Source organism: Patagioenas fasciata, chromosome 2 (assembly GCF_037038585.1).
Source record: "Patagioenas fasciata isolate bPatFas1 chromosome 2, bPatFas1.hap1, whole genome shotgun sequence".
Classification (NCBI taxonomy): domain Eukaryota; kingdom Metazoa; phylum Chordata; class Aves; order Columbiformes; family Columbidae; genus Patagioenas; species Patagioenas fasciata.
The window spans coordinates 18,217,346-18,238,810 of NC_092521.1; the positions used below are offsets into that span (position 1 = coordinate 18,217,346).

At 34.4% G+C, this 21,465-nt stretch overlaps 1 protein-coding gene across 5 annotated transcripts in view; it reads left to right on the forward strand.

Annotated features, from left to right (window-relative positions):
* Nucleotides 1–21,465, forward strand: part of CSMD3 (CUB and Sushi multiple domains 3) — a 637,009-nt gene that overhangs the window by 309,355 nt on the left and 306,189 nt on the right. For all 5 annotated transcript variants that reach the window (XM_065830155.2, XM_071803847.1, XM_071803848.1 and 2 more), the window contains 2 exons: nt 1,247–1,350; nt 5,221–5,333. In XM_065830155.2, coding sequence (XP_065686227.1) covers nt 1,247–1,350; nt 5,221–5,333 — 217 coding nt within the window. The remainder of the gene's footprint in view (nt 1–1,246; nt 1,351–5,220; nt 5,334–21,465) is intronic.

Below are 21,465 nucleotides of genomic sequence, written 5' to 3' on the forward strand. Positions count from 1 at the left end.
GCTTTACTCAGACAATTAGAGCTAATCAGTTACTTGCCTGCACAATTTTCCATGTCCTCTCCATCTGGGCCCTCTTAACTCTCTGTACTTGACTGTATTCCCTGGGGTGTAATGCATACACACATGGACACACACACAGTTTTTTATGTGAATATGCCAAACCGGCTGTTCCTCAGTGTACTTATGTTCCCATTTACACCTGTAAGGAAAAGTGTTTAAGTGTTTCTCCTCCTTTTGGAAAAGATTACAATCCTCAGAACTATATCAGTTTCTCCAGCTTGCCAGCACTGACTTTTGTTTGTAGAAATGTGTCCTTCTTCAAACAATTACTAGAACCCCAGCATAACAAAGTAATATGGGCTTTCAAGGGATGTTAATCCATCAGAATGGCATCCACAGCTTTAAACACAAACACTCTCAGCTCTCAGTTTTAACAATAATTAAAGACTATTTATTACAGACATCAGTATTAAAAATTCCTACACATAAGTATTCTGTCATTTTTATCTATATGAAAATTTGAGGAACTTCTATTATTTTAAATAGACACAGATAGCATGGTTAATACCTGAGTAGAAACAGTATGCTTTTTTTTCTAATTATATGGCTGAGTTTTTCTCTAAGTGAAAAATTCATTGTATTCTTAAAATGGAGCTGTAATCTTTATCTTTCAGCATTAAATATGCACACTGCAGTTTAAATTATGGGATATAAAAAATGTCCAAGCTTCTGACAGCTGCATTTTACTCAGGTTCATGAAATAAGAAAATCACTCTTACCTTTGATGCAGCTTTATCCTACTTGATTCAGATTATAGATGTCAGGAGTAAATTATGTTCTTTGTCTTCACTGCATTTACTCAGTGAAATACAACTATTAATTTCTTATTTTAAGAGAACTGTATTGCATGAAGTGCAATTAGCTATGTTGCCCTTTGAGGATATCTTACTCAAAAAGTAATGTGATCATCCAGAATTGTGTTAAACATGAAACAAATAAATAAATAAGTGAAATGATGGTGCTTTGAGGAGGTCAGCAGAGTGATGATACCTTAAAGTTATTAAAATTCATGTTTCATTAGCCAAAACTTCTGGGTTAATTACAATAATTTATTTTAAAATATGCTAAAGTTACAAGCATTAATTGGAAAATCTCCTGTATTTACACTGCTGAAAGCTTACTTACAGACTTATCTCTCAGGTACATTTTTTATTTCTAAAGTGTATTTACTTCTTTTATTTTCTAGGTTATTCAGATAAATTTTGAAGAATTTGATCTGGAGATTGGCTATGACACACTGACAATTGGTGATGGAGGAGAAGTGGGTGACCCTAAAACTGTGCTTCAAGTGTAAGTCTTTTGCATTTACAGTTTATGTGGATTATAATTTGTTTTCTTTTTTTGTTGTTGTTTTGGTTTGTTTGACTGTTTTTGTTTTAATAAACTGACATCTCATTAAGTAGCTTAACTTATCATTTGTTCAAATGGGTTACATACTGAAAACACAGATCAGAACAGAAACAGATGTGATAGATGTTCAGTACAAAATTTACTTAATTAAAAAAAAAATAAAGAGAGAGAAGAATAGCAAAATTAGGATTCCTTAGAATGATATTCCCTGAGGTATGTTTAGTGGACAGGTAGTCATACAATTTTTATATATTGTAACTTTATTCATCATAAGAATTATATCAAGGATTTATTTTGTTAAAATATACTAAAACCAATGTCCAACTTCTTTTTTTTCTTTCCTAATTTTATCTCATTAATATTATTAATTGAAAAACTTCGAGCAGAAAGTTCTGCTGTTTCAGGTTTTGCCTGTTTTCATCATGATTTCCCCCTCAGATTTACCCTTCAGAGGACAGACTGTCTAATATTCTATTTTTTTATTGTTTTTAGAATAATTCTATCTCTTCTTAGGAACAAGGAGACCTGGATTTGGCCAGGTATTCCAGCTGCAATTACTTTAGGATAATGCAAATTTTCTTCAGTGGATTATAGATGTGATTATTGTTACTAATAACAGTTTTGAGAAGTGGGAAAGTACTGTCATTTCTATTTCACAAACAGTAAATTAAATTAAATAAAATTAAATTTCACATACTCTTTGATTCCTAAATAATATAGAATAACTTTTCATGTGGAAAGAATACTTAAGTACCAGTTCACCAAACTGAAGTAGTGTTTTTCATTGGTACTTGAATTACAGTAAGATATTGATGCACAGTAGAATGATATTTAAAATTGTGAGTAATACAGTCTGGATATGTTATAGTAACAGATAAGAGGACTACTTCTCTAAAAAACTAGGAGTCCTGGAAAAGTAAAACATCCCCCAATTAATTTGTGGGGTTTTAATATTAGATAACATCATATAATCAGCCACACATATTTTAGTTTATCAATTATATCATCACTGATTATTCTGTGATCAGTAGTATCAATGTTGAAGTCATTAAGATTAAAATATTTTTTTAAAAATACATGGAATATGGAATATAAGTGAGTACTGTAAAAAACTCTTACATCTTTTCTCCTGTGTACCATGCAGAGTTTGTCTGAGATACAATGCATATCAAATAAATCAACTTTTGTATGATTTAATTTCAGATTCTAAATTTTAAAATAATTACCTTTCCTCCAGCAAATTGCTGAAGAACATTGAGTTGAATGTCTGGTTTACATGTAAATGATGTGGAAATATTTATCCTTCAATTTAGCAAAGTTAATCAGGAAAACTATCCTGGTGTTTAATGCACTAGTTTTACTGGTCACTGCTAGACAGGGAGGTTCAGGACCAAAAACTGCGTTTAAGTCGCATTTAGATAGAATTATTCTTCCTAAATTGAGAATCACATGCCTGATAATTGCTACTCTGTTGGTGCTAATCACAGAAGTAGCTAAACTCCAAAGCCATTTCAGTACTTGCCATTAAGTTTCCTTCATGACTATAATTCTGTGCCTACAGAAATGCATGCAGCAACATGACAGACTGCCCCAGGCTAGTAAGCCTAGCACCTAAGTGAATCAAATTCTGAATTAAATACATTTTTGTGTGTGTTTGACAACATGATTAATATAAAGGCATTCTTAGTGATTTCCTATGGACCTAAGATCTTTGCAAGATGGAGCAGTTTTATTACAAAAGGACAGAGGGGAAGAAGGAAAATAAAAAGTGGGTCCTCCTACACACATCAGTCACAACACTTTTTCAGGATGTTTGGAAGTCTGCTTTCAGCACCTTGGTCTGACAGCTGCTGCATGTGACTCTTAATGTGATATGTGGGCACTGGTTCCTGTAACATGCAATTGGAAAATCCAGTGCACAAGGCATGAAACTCATTCTTTTTGTATGGTTGCTGTGTTGGGTGTACATGGATCCGATTTCTCATATTACAGGTCATCTTCAGCAGATGCAGATATCCTCTAACCTAATCTTCAGTGTATTTTCTGGGGGGAGTACATGTCACTAGTATGTGGGAGGGGTAGTTCTGGAGTACTAGAGGAAGAGGTGGAAAACACTCTGCTGGTTGCCACGACTGTTAAGATGTTTAATAAAAGGGAGGTATCATCCATTTCTGCTGTTGACAGTGTCCACTGATCATCTTTTGAAAGGGAAGGTTGAAGATCATGCTTCCAGTAGAGGAATCTAATGAATGAATCCAGGGTAGAGGAAGGAAGAGAGAAATAAAGAAAAAATCATAACTAGAATTTAATTACTACCTTATATAGCTTCCTTCAATTAATGCTGTTTTTTCCTGAATCTTATTGCTCTATGGCCCCAAAATTTTTCCAAATATTGTACAAGGATCCCTAAGAACTTGAAAAAGAGCAACAAGTGAATTCTATGTTCTGCTCATCTATTCTTATTTTCAAAAATGCATATTCAATTGAAAAATATTGTTTCTGAAAACTGTCTGCATTTATAAAATATTTATAAATGACTTCTGTAAATAGAAATGATAAAAAATTTGGTGGCTGTTTATCATAGGAAATATTCTCTCTGACATCACAAGGAGATTAATATTCCCAATGGCTTTAATATGCCCAAAATATATTGTCAGTCACCAGTGACAATTACAAAAATCTGTTAGCCATTACACCAGTGCTGTTTCTGGGAAACATCCTGTTAATCTATTAATTTGGCAAAGACTGAACTCACTGAAGACACTTTCCCTTAGTGTGGGAATGAGCATGTAGTACATTATTTTGGCCAGACATTTACTTGTTCAGTTCTGGCAAGAGACTTTGTAGTAGCTCCATCTGTGGATACAGATGTGGGAAATAGACAAGAATTTCTCACACAGAGTATTTCATACAGAAACAAACTAAAAAAGACCAGAGGGGAGAACTAAAATTAGCTACAAAATATATATAAAATAGCCCATTTGAAGTTCCAGCTAGCTTTAAAAAATGGTAAGAACTGCAAAAAAAACACACTTAAAGTTCTCATTCTTACACAGTCTTGTGCTTGGGAACCATTTTACAAGAATGGAAAATCTTTTAGTACTTTGCACCATTCTGTTTTAGCTAATATTCTTACTAAATTTGTGATAAATTTTGAGGAAAAATGCAATATAACACAAAACTTCAGCTTTCACAACATTTCCTTTTTGCTATAACAATATTTCATTCTGCGAACAGAATAAACATTTAGGATTGCATTGATTTGCAGATTTTTGCAAACAATATGAAAAGCTGGAAAGAAAAAAAAAATGTTCTTTCTAATTAATCAACATCCTGTATCTTTAGGAGGTTTTAAAGTTCTGACATCTGGTATTTTTGTTAATGAATGAATGAATGTCAGCTGAGTCCATCAGGCACGTTCTTCCATTGTTGTGATGAGGGGAGGTGAGAGAGTACAGGACACAGGACTGCCAGGTAAGGTTCAAGATTAGGTGACACAGATGTCTTTCTGGACCAGTAACTGAAAGTGAGATGAAATATTTCAGTACAACACAAGCATATGTTGCTTGTTTTTATAGATTGCTATCAAATCTGCAGTCATTGGAACCTTGAGATCTGTGTTGGCTAACCAGCCAGTAGATAAATAATTTGGTGTGTGCTGAATACAATTAATTTGAAAACAAAACAAAAAACCCTAAAAAATACTTGAGTTATTTTGATTCCTTGGAAAAAGAAAAACAAAAAAATCCTAACCAGCTAACAACAGCGTTACTTAATGGTTTTACAGATTTTTCTTTTTTTTATCTATAGGTTAACTGGGAGCTTTGTACCAGACTTAATTGTGAGCATGAGCAACCAGATGTGGTTGCATCTACAAACGGATGAAAGTGTGGGTTCAATTGGCTTCAAGGTTAACTACAAAGGTAATAGTACATTATTGGAAGAAAATTTAATGGTGTAGCAAAACTTAAGGCAATATTATGACATGGTTTTTTTCATATTAGGGGATGCATCCTATTTTTAGTTTTGTTGGTTAAAAAAAAAAGAAAAAAAAAAACAAAAAACAAGAAAATGCAAGCTCAGTTTGAAAAAATACAAAAAGTACATTTCCTCTCTTTAAAGGTCTTATGTCACATGAAACTGCACACTTTGTTTGGTGTGGTTTTTTTTTTTTTTTTTTTACAGCAGCTGATATTTGGCATGTAGTTTCAGATTTATTTTCTGTTATTTCACATTGAAAAATATTAAAGTGAAATCATTCTGTGATTTAAAGCTAAGTAAAGAAAATTAATATTTCCTACTTTTTTTTTAATTAATCGTGTTTACCACAACAGAGGGAAAAACCAAACAAACAAACAAACAACAACCCTCCAGGAAAGACTTGGAATTATTTAGGAGTTTTGGGCTAAGACGAATTTACCTAATAATGTTGTTCTTTATGGTCTTAAAATGTGAGAGATCTATAATGCATAACATAAAACAGCTGTTGCTGTTTGAGGCTTCTGTGAGAACATAGAGTTTTCATATAGCATGAAGAGCAGTATTAATCAAAAAATTAAGAATTACATATATAGATATATATATATGCAATTCTATGTTATTACAGAATTAGTTATATTTACTATTTTTATATTACCTTTAACTTAGCTGCATGCATTTCTTGCAACAAGTGTTTAAATGGTGTGATTTCTGCCTATCATCAAAACCAGAGAACTGAAAATATGATTATTAATCTAAATTATTCATCAGAAGGGGAAAAAGGAAAGGAAAAAGTTAAACCAACAACCATTTGTGTGAGAAATGGAGATTATATTGTTGAGGATAGGCAAATGGAGTGCATCAGCATATTGGGAGTAAACCTGCACAGTGTGACTTGCTATTTTTTTTTCTGTCTATAGTTTTCCTTTGGCGGTACATTTATATTTTGCTCTATAGTAGTACGGCACAAGTGTGCTTCTGTGCTCTTGATATTTAGATTGAGATAAATGAGATAGAAAGATCTTACTGCATTGTTGTATGGTACTTAGTAAGACCCTAGATTGTATAAAGACATGAAGAAATTTATTAATATAGCAAAACTTGAACCACACTTGAGTGAAAAAGGAAGATTTTTAGATCTGAAGTTGAAATGATTTCCAGAATTCAAAATTATTTGCACATCTCAAGCAATTTTTCCTTTGTTTACAGGATCCTTTTCTAGTAAAATTAATTTTGTTTGGAATAATTTAAATTTGCACAAAGCAGAGGGTTATGGTCTAGTGTCTTACAATGTAGTGCTATGCCTTCTTTTATTCATGAGTTACATTTATTCCTAGAAGCTACAGTTCTGTAAGAATAAAATTAATTCAATATGAACAGGTAGAAGGGGACAGAAAAGGTGAACAGTCACAATCTCACCTTCATATAAGCAACTTTGTGATTGCACACCTAGATATTGAGTCTGTATTTCTTTCTTGCCCTACACTAAATAGCATTTAAATTCATCAGACATTCAATGGATGTGTGGGGTTTTGTTCTGTTTTTCCCTCAAATCTAGAGTATGGGATATTTTTTTTCTATCAGTTGTCTTTCCTTTAATAACTGAAAGGCTGGTTTCATTAGAGGTGCCAGAATCCAGGCAGTGTTCCCTCAAATAACAAGGAAAGCAGGGAGAAGGCAAATTTGGGAGCTTACTATTTTTTTCTGTTAGTTTTTCTTTGTGTTTAAGTCCTTTCTGTTAATGATAGTAAACTCTGAAAAGAGACTTCTAAATAAATAGTATTTTGGATAAGCAGCTGGATTGCGAATAAAGTTTTAGAACTTATGAACTGGGAATTGAGAGAAAGTCCAATGACATAAACTGAGTCACTGAGTTAGAACAATGCACTCAGGGCTGTGACAAATCCCTGACTTCTTTACTAGGATAAAAAATTGCAAAGGTTTTTCTCTTAAAAATGTTTATAATTACTTAAGAGAATTGTCATTTCTGGAGTTAGGGTCAGAGGACATTTTAGTTTAGGTGATTACATGAACTATTAGAAATGTATGCCCAACATGCTTGCATTTCTCTTTAATGGACTAAATAAAATTCTATTCCTGTAACTTGCTCCCTTCCACCTCACAATTTCTGCCATCCACTTAGGTACCAACTACAACTGATACTGTACCTATTTTTATATTTTATATATTTAGATCTTGTAAGTTTCTGCTTACGTAAAGGGTGCAACTGCCTTAGCATTTTAGATTAGATCTAGTAGTATGATCTTCCGATCATTCCGATCATTCCTACTCTCTTTACTTTAGCTTTCATCATGGAGTAATCTTGAAAGGTACAAATTGTATTCCTTTGAATTAATTCATAAGATGCACTATAATAGCATTGGGAATAGCATTCTTCATGTGCTACAGCTCCTAATGGGTATTTATCAGAACCTGATAAGGCTTGTACGAAGTAAAATCACTAAAACACAACGAAATTCTGACAGATAGTATGGATAATGTATCTTCTGTTTCACTTTACAGACATGCTTGTATCAGAGTTAATTACTTGATAATATACTCAATAACAGTACTTGCTAATAGCTAAAATAAGTTTTCACTAAAATGTTTTAATGCCTAAATATTTGTTTCTGTACATTCTGAGACCAAACAACTACAGAGATGGTGGAGATGTATGTGCCTCATCCCATCAAAATTCATAAAGATGTTCTTCAGTTTAACTGACATTTAGGTCTGAGTCTGGCAGCAATTTTCAAGAGTAAGGGTTGTTCAGAGCTCTACATGGAATATGATTGGAGGAACAGAAGGTTGTGGGATGTCGTTATTCAATATCCTTTACACTGGAGAAGAGAAAGTTGTGGAAAAATGTTATTGAGGCCTTTCAGTACTTTAAAGGAGCTTATAAGAAAGATGTGGACAGACTTTCTAGTAGGGTCTGTTGCAATAGGACAATGAGTAATGGTTTTAAACTAAAAGAGGGGAGGTTCAGGGTAGATACGAAGAAGAATATTTTTACAAGGAGGGTGGTAAAATACTGAAACAGCTTGCCCAGAGAAGTGATAGATGCACTGTCCCTGGAAACATTCAGCAATTACTTGGGGTTCCATCAAGTGTTAACAGTTACTTGGAAAAACAAATGCTATTACTGTGAATGTCCTGCCCTTCTTCCTCCTTCTTCCCCCAGCCTATATGCTGACTATGATGTCATATGGTATAGAATATCCCTTTGGTCAGTTAGGGTCACCTGATCTGGCTGTATCTCCTTCCAGCCTTTTCTGTACTCTCTACCTTTTCATTGGCAGGTCAGCATGAGAAGCTAAAAATTCCTTGACATTGTTAGCAACTAAAATATCAATGTTTTATCAACATTCTTCCCATACTAAATCTAAAACACAGCACTATACATGCTACTGTGAAGAAAAGTAACTCTATCTGAGCCAAAAATGAGGACAATAATCTAATTTTAGGATATGGGATTTACACTCAGCATTTCAAAAGATTTTTTTTTTTTTTCCTAAAGTATAGCTTTCATCTTGCTTCAAGCAACTTGTATTCCGGAGAGTTTGGTACACTATTGCAGCCTCGGGTAGCCACCTGGTGTTTGTGATCCACGTTTCATCCTTTTTTCCTAGCAGTGACACGTCTGAGGTTTTTTATCATAGGTGCCACATAGATGTTTTTCCATGACTAACTGCTCAACAGCACTTGGTTGTCTGTTGATGACAGAACACTGAATTAGGTAGATAGTTTAATCCAGTGTTAGTCTTCTTAATTATGTCTAGAAACATGTCTTTCAGAAATATGTGTGAAATGAGATACATATGTCATAATATGGGCTTCAGGAAGGTCTCATCTCAACAAGTTATGAGAGTAGTTTATCTATGAAACATGTATCTTCATTTCCATTCTACTAAGAAAAATATAGCTTTAGTTGTTCATATGACAGACTAATTTCTGAAAAACTGAAATCACTGAACTCAGTGAGATCATAGGTATTTTCTTTATGTAACTTTGGGTTTCATGAGACAAGTGATTTTTTGTTTGTTTAATACTACCTGATCCTTATTATATGAGGGAAGGGAAAGTGAAACTTTTGTACTTTCTGAGCTTCAAAATCAGGAATTAAATCTCTGTAACATTTCTACTTTCTGAGCTGTTCAGTCTTATCTATTTCAGCTTGCAGTCTCTTACGGTATTTTGACTCTTCTGATGATTTCTGTTGCCTTGGTACCTACTCTCTTCTGTGTTTCCCATCATGTGTTTGTTTTGTTTGTGTGTGCTTTGTGCTGTAGTAACTAGTTGGAATCATACCTATAATTTATTTAGTTGGATTATAATGCCCTCAGTTATATTCCTTGTGCATCTTAACTTCAGTTTGTAGAAAGAATGTCAAGCAGAGATTCAGATTAATGGCAAAAATTCCTGTGCTAAATCAATGTGAATAATTTTAAACCTTCTAAGTCTCATGATTACTTCAGACTCACAAGCACAAATACTACTTTGTGTTTATAAAAACAATAAATGAACACTTCTTTTTTTGTGCAACCCCACTAACCAATAGAATAAAGCAGAACTTTCTCAGTTCCTGATTCCATTTCTGCTGAAAGTGTGTTATTGACAGGTTTTGTAATTCGAGCTCATTCCTATTCCAGACTACCTCTTGAAGATATTAAACAAAACGACATCCACTGCAGAAACCTGAGGCATCTTCCTTGTTAACTTACTGCCAATATGAAAATTTTTGCTGTATTTAACTCTCTTTGTTCTTCCTGCTTTTTTTTGGCCACAATTCATTGCAAGATTTTCAGTAATAGACCCTACTCTGTCAGTATTATCCAAATACTTTATTATAATAATATTTTTATCTAAATCTCAAAGTATTTGACATAAGATATGTGTTTCATGTTTGTAATCCCTAGATTATAAGAATATGAGAAACAGCTGTACAGAGTCACAATAAAGATCCATTTAACTCATTATCACATAAGGAAAAGAGAGCGAATATTATAGTGATACTTCTTCAGAATCCTTTCCTATACTCTAACAGTTTGTGGCACAGAGACTTATTAAATCCAGTCTATTTGTAATAAGTAACTCTTGAAAGATTTTTCATCTATTACTGTCTTTTTTTCTCTTAAGCACACATACACTTTCAGTGTTCTGAATATTTTACGGCAAGGACATTGCAACGAGTATTTTCTTTGTTTACTTTAGTTTTACTGGTTTTGTCTGATGCCTTTTCATTCTTTTTGGAGAAAATATAGTGTATTTAATCTACCATTTTACTGCTTATTCAGTTTTGTAGGACCTTTATTTTTTCACAGGTGGCTGTGCTCATTGTTATTCTGTGTAAGCTAATATCATCAGCAAGCTTCGTCTTCTCACTGCTTACCTTCTTTTCCAGCATATCTACAAACATGTTGTCAAACATGTTAGATGCTAAAAAAGTCCATTAGTGACTTATTTCCTCTGGAAGAACTGGCCATTTACTTTCATCATCAATTAAATATATTTTAAGCAAATATCCATCAAAAGCTTGTCTTTTTGTGATAGAGATCCTAGTCTCTGTAAGTACCTTCCATGAGGTACTTCTTCAAATACCCTTTGGTAGAGCAAATTCTCTATGTAAACTGGATTTCTCTCATCTCTGGGCCAGCTAATATCTCTGGAAAGCCTTGGTAGGCTTGTAATGCAGGACTTTCCTTTAGAAATACCAGGCTGCTTTGTGGATGTAATTTTTATGCATGTGTCAGATGAATCTGTTCTTGGTTATAATTTCTTCAGTCTTGTTACATCTCAGGTTTACGTTTCTGTACTTTTCAGATTTGCCTCTCTGTCGTACAGTACTAAGATGATCTTAAGCAAGAAATTAGACATTCTTTAAGCTTTTCTACCTGCATATGGAGTCATATGTCTAAGGAGACCCCAAACCAACCTCTTTTCCTGTGACCATAGCTCCAAAAAATTACTTAGGTTTTGTGCTATTGCTTTAAAGCACCTTCAGAAACAGGCAAATAAGAAATTTCTGTTCTTTCTGATGGAGTAACATTTTTTTTAATTATTAGTATTTTTTATTATTATTAGTTGTTGTTGGTAGGTATTTGTTTGTTGGGAGAGGCAGGTTACAAATTATCATGTGTTGTTACTAGAAACTAAGTTCTTTCAAAACTTCGATGCATACCATCAAGATAGGTTTTGAGTGTGATTTCTTGTTATTTTTTTTAATTATTATTATTAATTTGTTCCAGTAGGCCTGTTGATATCTGTCTTTGATCGTTCATCTTAATTATCAGAAAGGTATGTCTGTTGACCTGCTGAGATGAGAAATTTCCTGTCTGTCTCAAGATTTGCTTTACATCTGAATAAAAAATGTAATGCTGTTCTACACACTTCTTGTCTACTCTTAGTCAAGACTGCATATAGCAATTTGTCTATGAGCATACGTATTTAGCCATACACATATATACCTATGATCCAAGATTTTCAAATGTTAGTACTTAATTTGTAATTTCTAGATATTCAAAACCATATATTTAATATATTTTATAGACAGAAATATAGATTAATGTTGCATCAGATCTGATCTTCCATAGCTCCTTAAATTGTATTTCTGAATACTTAAAAGACTATACAGGTTACACTAAAATTAAGGTCTTAAAAATTTCACATACTAGGAGGCTAAAAAATTATAAAATTATATGCAGCTACTGGAAATCAGCTTTTCAATAAATTATTACCAATATTGCTTAGGTTATGGTTGAACTCCATGATCTTAATGGTCTCTTCCAACCAAAATGATTCTCTGATTCTATGACATGAGATGAAGTGGAGGTTGGCTGGTTTTAAGCCCTGGAGGGCTTTACTTGCACAGCAAGCATGGCTCAGTGGGGAAGGGACCGATGTGAGCCAGGAACTCATCTGGATGTGGAGTAAGGAGGCTGGTACCTTGGGTGAGCTCTGAAGTTCCCTAATTTCCATTCTAAGATTTTGTTTCAAAGGATTTACTGCCCTCATACCTGCTCCTTACATGACTTCTCCTTATGGGAGCACCTTGTTGTTGTAAACATGATGATGATAACAAGACAAAATGGCCTCTAGTTGAACCAGGTGAGGTTTAGATTGGATATTAGGAAACATTCCTGGAAAGTGTTGTCAGGCATCGGAACAGGTTGCCCAGGGAAGTGCTGGAGTCTCAGTCTCTGGAGGTGTTTAAAAGATGTATAGATGAGGTTCTTAGGAACATGGTTTTGTGCCAGTGTTGGGTTAATATTTGGACTCAATGATCTTGAGGGTCTTTTCCAACCAAAATGATTCTATGATTCTATATAATCTTTCAGTAGAAATATTTTGGTTTCAGGTCATATGAAAACTAATAATAAACTGTGTCTCAGAAAGCTGTTGCATCAGCATGCATTTGGATGTAGGATTTTTTTTTGTTTTAAAATAGTTTCTGGAAGGAATATACATTTGATACTAAGAAATTTTCATGTTTCTGTTAACTTTACTGAGTTGGTGAAAATATGTCTTCAGTCTAAAAATGTTCTTAGAAAATGAAATTTTGCATTTTAGATCTATTTTACATTTCTGTTTCCTAAAATATTTATTTATTGGTGCATGCTGCTTTTTTTTGATTATTGATTTTAATTCTGATTTCTCTGCATATAAGTATTGTTTAAGATTATAATCGCCAAGTTGATTTATGAAGTGAGGTTGTTTGTCTTCAACAAGTCTTAATTTAAAATTCATATTTCTACTTAATGGTTTTGTTCGGTTAAAAGGAAGATAATTATTTCCATGAGACACAATTTATGATCCTTTTTCTACAACTCCCCTCATGTCAGTGGAGAGCTGGTCAGACAAAAAGTTATTTGAAGGTGGCTTCCATGATTTTTTAATTTTGTTCAATAAAACTGTAGGTCATCCTTTCTGCTTTATAATATTTAATTAAAAGCATTTGACAATCAAACCTTTTTTAATAGTATTAGCTATAAAGAAGAGTGAAGGATTTTCTCTGCTCTGACATTAGTCTGCTGAGCAACCTGAAAACATTACATATGGAAAGTTCATCTTTTGCTGTGTCCTTAAGCACTGGCTGCTTCTTGAACCGGGACTCTGGGCTAAAAGGCTGTTAGTCTGACTCATCCTCCTCAGCATTTTAGTGTGTATTTAGCTGCATTCAGTTCTGTTGTCCTATGTGTTAAGCATATATGTTACAAGAGACTAACTATTTACATCTGATTTGGGGAAAAAAAAATATACCCAAACATGCTTATGTATTTGTAGGAATTAAGTGAAAGTTTTATTATGAGCTTTTCTGAATTTTATCACTTTAACTGAAAGTGAAAACCCATAGACAGATATTAAAGCAATTCATGCTTTTGGAAAGATCCTCCTGGGCAAAGGGTAGAATTTGAAATCCCAACATGACAGAGTAGCAGTTAGAATATGTTGAGCTGAAGAGCTCTAAAAAGTGCCATGAATATAGAGTTCTGTGTTGATGTTTAGTATTATCTCTGAATGGATTTACCTCAATATTTACAATACATATTTTTTGTGTTCTCTGTCAACTAGCAATGATCCCTTAGTTGAAGCCTGGCTCTTTATTCTGCATATTTTATACAAGAATTTGGTATGCCTGATTAGTCTCCTTTTACCACAGTTGAACTTGAGTTAATGGTGGTCCCTCTCGTGGCTGCGTTGCACTGAGCTTCCTGAAGTGATGGACTCACAGTATGTACAAAACACTAGAAGATTTAATTTTATCATAAAACAAAATGCTTCATGGACTGCCCAGTGCTCCAAGGTAGTGCTAAGGTGTCCAACCACTGCATCTTTTCTTTCTTTAAGCAACAGCTCAAACTACCTGCCAAATTTGTTTTATTTCATTTTCTGTGTTTTAATATCTAGTCAAATCTGGTGCTATATTCTTTTACTCACAATTAATAGATTCTCCATATGTTTTAGAAATAGTTTGCTTCCCCTTTCCCTTTTTCTTTTCTTTCCTCTCCCCTCATTCTAGACTGAAATATTTCGCATACTGAAACTCTCACATCTTCTAAAGAGTGACCTTCTGGTCACTTGAAGTAACACAAGATGAGAGTAAATGGCCTAAAATTCCATTTAGCTTCAGGAACATTTATGACATTCAATTGAATAAGTGAAAAAGTGGACAGCAATGAAACAGTTGGAAGCTCCAAGTTGATATGACTAGGTGAACTTAATGATTTTCCAGAAAATGTGGTGTGGAATTTAGGGTTTTTTTGTTGCAATCTTTGGTCCTATACAGTCTAAAAAGATAATTAATATTTAGAATTATTTTTTTTATTGAATCTCTGAAGTTCAAGTGCAAGCTTCTATGCTTGTATATATATAAGCTGACATTAGTGGATTGAGACAATGATAAAGAATTTGACATTACCTGACAGAATTGTTAAAAAAAAAAGTATTTTCATGTTAAGTATGACACATCCGTTACATAGACAGGCCACTTGCAAGAGTTAGAGAACAAATTAGTGAATTACCAGTTTTCCTAATTCCTCTGATGAAAATAATTAATGAATTATACATGTATTAATAATATATATCTATTTACTTATATATACAAAGACAGTTGAGACTTTCTCCTCCTATGCAAATCTCATGGAATATTATATGGGTTCTCAACTTTTATATCTGCCATAGGAAATAATTCTGTAACTTATTGTTACTTGCATCTGGAGTGCTGTGTCCAGCTCCAGGCTACCTAGTAAAAGAGATGTATGGACTTACTGAAGCAAGTCACAGTGTCACAAAAGTGATTAAAGTGCTGGAGCAGCTTTCATATGAGAAGAGGATGAGATGACTGGAGCTGTTCAGCCAGGAGAGGAGAAGGCATAGCGAGATCTTCTCGATGTGTATAAATAACCAATGGGAATCTATGAAGAAGAAGGAGGCAGACTCTTCTCAGAAGAAGCAACTGACACACGTTAAAACATATGAAATTCCATCTGTATATAAAAAAATCAATCTTCTACTATGAGGGTGATCAAACACTAGAACAGGTTGCACTAAGAGGTTGCAGAGTACCAGTCCTTGGATATCATTCAAAACTTGACAGGACATGATCCTGGGCAAACAGCTCCAGGTGACTCTGAGCAGGGGGATTGGGAGATTAAATAACTCCCTATGCTTTCCATGAAAAAATCCCTCTTTTGTTTGTCTGTCTTGATTTCAGTAAAGCATTTGACAAAATCTCTCACAACATCCTCACAGCTAAACTGAGGAAGTGTGCTGGATGATCAGGTAGTGAGGTGGACTGTGAACTGGCTGAAGGAAAGAAGCCAGAGTTGTGGTTGATAGGACAGAGTCTAGTTGGAGGCCTGTATCTGGTAGTCCCTCAAGGGTTGGTACTGGGACCAATATATTCATCAGCGACTTGGATGAGGGAATAGAGTGCACTGTCAGCAAGTTTGCTGATGACACCAAACTGGGAGAACTGGCTGACACACCAGAAGGCTGTGCAGCCACCCAGTGGGACCTGGACAGGCTGGAGAGTTGGTGGGGAAAAATGTAATGAAACATAACAAGGGAAAGTATAGAGTCTTTGATATGGGCAAGAACAACCCCAGGTTCCAGTATAAATTGGGGAACGAACTGCTAGAGAGCAGTGTAGGGGAAAGGGACATGGGGGTCCTGGTGAAGAGCAGCATGACCGTGAGTCAGCACTGTGCCCTTGTGGCCAAGAAGGCCAATGGCATACTGGGGTGTATTAGAAGGGGAGCGGTTAGTAGGTAGAGAGAGGTTCTCCTCTCCCTCCACTTTACCCTAGTGAGATCACATCTGGAATATTGTGTCCAGTTCTGGGCCCCTCAGTTCAAGAAGAGAGGGAGCTGCTTGGAAGAGTTCAGCACAGAGCCACAAAGATGATTAAGGGAGTGGAGCATCTCCCTTATAAGGAAAGGCTGAGGGAGCTGGATCTCCTTAGCTTGGAGGAGGCTGAGGAGTGACCCCATTAATGTTAATAAATACATAAAGGGTGAGTGTCAGGAGGATGGAGCGAGGCTCTTCTTGGTGACAACCAATGATAAAACAAGGGGTGATGTGTACAAACTGGGACACAGGAGGTTCCACTTAAATATGAGAAGAAACTTCTTCTCAGTGGGGGTGACAGAACACTGGAACAGGCTGCCCAGGGAGGTTGTGGAGTCTCCTTCTTTGGAGACATTCAAAACCCGCCTGGACACATTCCTGTGTAATCTCATCTAGGTGTTCCTGCTCCAGCAGGAGGATTGGACTAGATGATCTTTCGAGGTCCCTTCCAATCCCTAACATTCTGTGATTCTATGATTTGGTCTCTAACTTCCAAGTTTCACAAAATGTCTAAAGATTCTATAGAGTTGTCAACATTTATAAATTATATAATTCTGAAAATAATCTTGGAAACAAATATTTTATTTATTCTTTTAATACATTATTTTTAAGCAGCAAAAATTTAGGATTTTGAACTTTGCACATTTATTCCTTTATTTTCCTCCATAAATTATTTTAAATCTCTTCTGATTCTAACTTCTTAGTTATATGATTGGCAATGAAATAATTTTATATCAGTCCAGTGTCCCCTGGAGACAGTTTTCTCTGCTTTGATTTTGACACACTGAGATCTACCAGAAAAATACCCATTCCTTTATGGTCTGTAAGAAGCAGAGTATTATATTTTTCCTTTACCATGGCATAATAAAACTAGATCCCTCAAGCTGGAACAACTTTTAATATTAAAGAAAAAATAAAATAGGCACAGACATATTTTCAACTGAACAGTCTGGTGGAATTACGTGTATATACATTTTCAATTAAATGTCTCAGTTCATTGATTTGGCAGATTGAGCAACTGTATCATGAAGATATAACTGCATGAAGTTGCTGATTCTATGGTGAATGCTTTATTAATGCTGATTGACAGGTGATGGAGACAGTTTATGAAGGAAGGCCACAGCTGACTTCTCAGCTAAACTGAGTCTGGAGAAACTATTTTGAACTGTTTATAACTGGGACTTAGGACAGAAGCATTGGAGATTCTGTGTCTTGGAAATTTTAAACTGTTTCAAGAAATCTCAGTGTTACAGAAAGGCAATTAAGATAGTTGATTTCATGTCTCCAAATTGTACTTTTTTCCCTTTTAAGTGGAAATAGAGTGACATTAGGTAGTAGGGATTTGTTTTATTTTTTTAAAGATCAACAAAAATGGAAAAAAAATCTTGCTGGTTTTGGGGGTTAAACACCCCATCTTGCTGGGATGTCATGGTTTAACCCCAGACAGCAACTTTAAGACTCTAAATATAATTTCATTGCGAATATTTCAAGCTCAGCTAACTGAGATTTATCCAATATAATCAGTAATATTTAATTTAAGCCACTTAGTCATTCTATAAAGATAGGCTTTGAAGCAGTGGGCTTTTAATTCATAATAAGAAGTAAGTGTTAACCTAGCAATTAACAAGATAACAGTATTTCTGCAACTAGACAGCAGACAGCCACTCACTCATTCACCCTGCAGCATGGCGAGAAGAAGAGAATTGGAAACGTAAAAGTGAGAAAACTTTTGAGTTTAAATAAGAACAGTTTAATGATTGAAATATAATAATAATAATAATAATAATCATCATCATCATCATCATCATCATCATCATCATCATCATCATCATTGTCTTTAAAAGGAAAATAACAGAGAAAACCCCAGAAGGACAAGTGATGCAAATGAAGACAGTTGCTCATCACCAATCAGCTGAAGTTCAGCCAGTTCTGGAGCAGCACCCCCCTGCAAACTTCCATCTAGTTTTATTGCTGATCATGACATCATATGGGCTGGAATATCCCTTTTGTCAGTTGGGGTCAGCTGTCTCAGCTGTTTTCCCTCCCAACTTCTTATGCACCCCCAGCCTACTTGCAGGTGGGGTGGTATGAGGAGCAGAAAAGACCTTGACTCTGTGCAAGCCACTGTGCAGTGATAACTAAAACATCCCTGTGTTATCAATACTGTTTCCAGCACAAATCCAAAACATAAAGAAAATTAACTCAGTTCTAGCCAAAACCATCATAGTGTCTTATGAAGTTATAGGCAGAATATCTATGTAGTCTGAATTTTAAATGATGTGTGCATGTACCTGCAAACTAAATAATCTTTATTATTGCTTTTTATAGTCACTTAAGAATTTTCACTTGAACTGTGGATTGTTACACAGACCAATTTGGGGAGAAAATGAGCTTTACTATATAGGTACCATAACCAATAACTTTATTAAAGTATAATTAAAGAGAGAATATGACAAATTACTTTGAGTATTAATGTAAATTACTGAGCAAATACAGAAGTTAATTTTATGGAATTAATTAGATGACATTAAATAAATGAGTTCATGAACCAAATAGAATAAACCCTAGAAAGTGAACCTTAGTAGGCATTTCATAATTGAAAATTAGTAGAAGATCTATTGGTGATCTATTTCAAACTAAACTGAATTCTTGGAAACAGGGATACAAACTGAGCTTATTTCAAATTTAAAATAGGAACTCTGAGAATTTATATGTGGTGAAATTTTGAACACCTGATCCCTAAAATCTTCAAACCGAAAAAATGGAATTAGAAATTCTTCCTCCTCGAGGAGGCATTTCAGAGAGGTAATCCGAAGAAACTAGGATGATGAATGCTGTGCCATCCAGACATAGCAAAAGGAAGTGTTATACAAGCAACTCACACTCCAGTGGAACCTGATGTCACATTCAGTCTGGTTATGAGCAAAAGGCAGTACAATATAAAAAAAACTAAGAATTTATTCTTTGTCCAATTCACATTTTGTCTAACATTCCAATTATCTAATTAACATAAAGAAGCCTTATTGACAACACAGATAAGGAGCTACATAACCTTCTTAGTATCTGCTCCTTTTCCCTGGAGTTACGCTCACCTTTCAATGTCTCTTTGTGTCATAACATCAATGTCTGCCTTCATGCAGAGGGGAGTGCGGAGGAATTTCTACAATTTGCCATCATCCCAAGGTAGTGCTTGGAGAAGTATGATGTTCATAGTGAGGTTTCTTCTCCTTTGGGTTTTCTTAGGCAACTATTTTTACATACTTTTTCAAACAGCCAGGCTTTTGTCTTGTTGATTCTCAGTTACTGTTTTAAATTTGCAGAATAGCCTTCCCCATTCCCATGACACCAAGGGCTGTTGAATGTTACACAATGTCTACCTGGGTTAGTCAGAGCTTCACACTGTGTGATTGTCACGGAACTTCTTCTCAGACAGGGTCATTAATAGTCCCTCCATTACCAAACAATTGCTGGTTTGCATCAAAACAACTAAAAGTAGCTCTGACCAAGGCAAACCCAGCCAAACACTGAGTCCTGCCATGGCGGTCAATGCCTGTGGCCATTTAATGTTAGTGGAGTAGAAATATTTTTTTAATGGGCTACATAAGTTACCTAAAACAAGACTTAAAATATTTTCATTGGCTTAGGATCCAGAATCTAGTTATCTCCAGGTTATTGCTTAGATTATGCTAATAGAAAGACCATATGTATTTGTACATAATATATACATATGTTTTAAATGATATCATGTCTAGCTGTCTGAACTAGTTATGTGAAAAACAAATGATGTTAAATCCATTATTTCTTCATTCTTAGGGGATTAAAAAAAATATATTTCACATGTCATGAATTAGGGACAGGGAAAAGGCCAGACAAGTCATAAAGATCACAATAATTAAAGACATTATTGGTTTTATAGACTAGGTTTACAGTAAATGATACAGAAAATGGAAACATTAACAAGGAAGAATTTCAAAAGGGGTGAAATGGTGCTTGACTATCTGAAAACCAGCATATTATATAAAAAGTTAAACTTTTTTGACAATAGTAATAAAATTAAAAAAAAAAAAAAAACAACACCGCTACAGAAAAAAGAAAAAAATAACAAAAAAAAAACAACCAAAAAACAAAAAAAAAAAAAAAGCCCAAAAAAGGCTTTTTGGCTGAATTGAGAAAAAAAAATGTGATCGTATTCATTGCCAGTGGCAATAATGTAGTGCGTAGTTCACACTGTTGAATGCAGTCCCTTTCTGTTGGTAAGTCCTAGTGACTGTCACCGAATTATTATTCATTATCTACAACTGTGCATTATTTCTAGACAATTACCTTGTTATTTAAAATATATATAAACATAATAGATGTAGGTTATACACATAGCTGTAATAATAAATTTCATAATAAACTTATAGATAAAAAGCACGAAAAAATCTAAAGCATAAGTGTTAAGGTTGCTTTCTACATGACATTTGTAGATCATATTTTACTTATAAAATACTTTTATATACAATGATAAAAATTACTGAGCATGATGGCTATCTAAATATATTGTTTTACAATGAATTTCTTATAACTTACTGTGCTAATACTATTTTTGCTTCAAATTACTTATTTTTCGCTCACAATCCAAACACCTATATGCTTAACCATGTAGATAAATAGGAAGAAACTGATAAACTGAATGGAAAATACCCTCGAAAATGCATTGTGTTAGTGTACATATAAGCTGAGAAAATGTCTTATACTAGGACAGTAGGAAGTTATTATGTATTCTGTTAACATGGCTATCTCGACTCTTAACTTTTTATATCAACTTAAAGGACACCTGAAATCTGACAGTCCAACTGCAGGCTTCATAAAATGAAGACGTGGACGTAGTGTAATAAATAATAAAGAACATTTGGCATAGCAATATGGTACATTGTTTCTTGCATTTAAAAAGACCAAAAGTTGAACATGGGAGAATTTAAACCCTGGGCATAGTTTTTGTCAAAATCAAAAAAATGTCTCTAAAGTACAACCATCAGGAAATAGAAGTAAACTGAAAGCTTCAAGACACTTTTTCTGCAAATTCGTAGAAACCAAATCACTTCATCTAGTGTGCCAAGTCAATTAGATCACTAATTGTGCGGTTTCAGGAAAAAACAGATGGTGGGTGAAATTTCGTTCACTTTCAGCAATTTTAGGACCCACACCTATTGGTGATATGCTCATATTACTCAGTGGGGAGCTTAG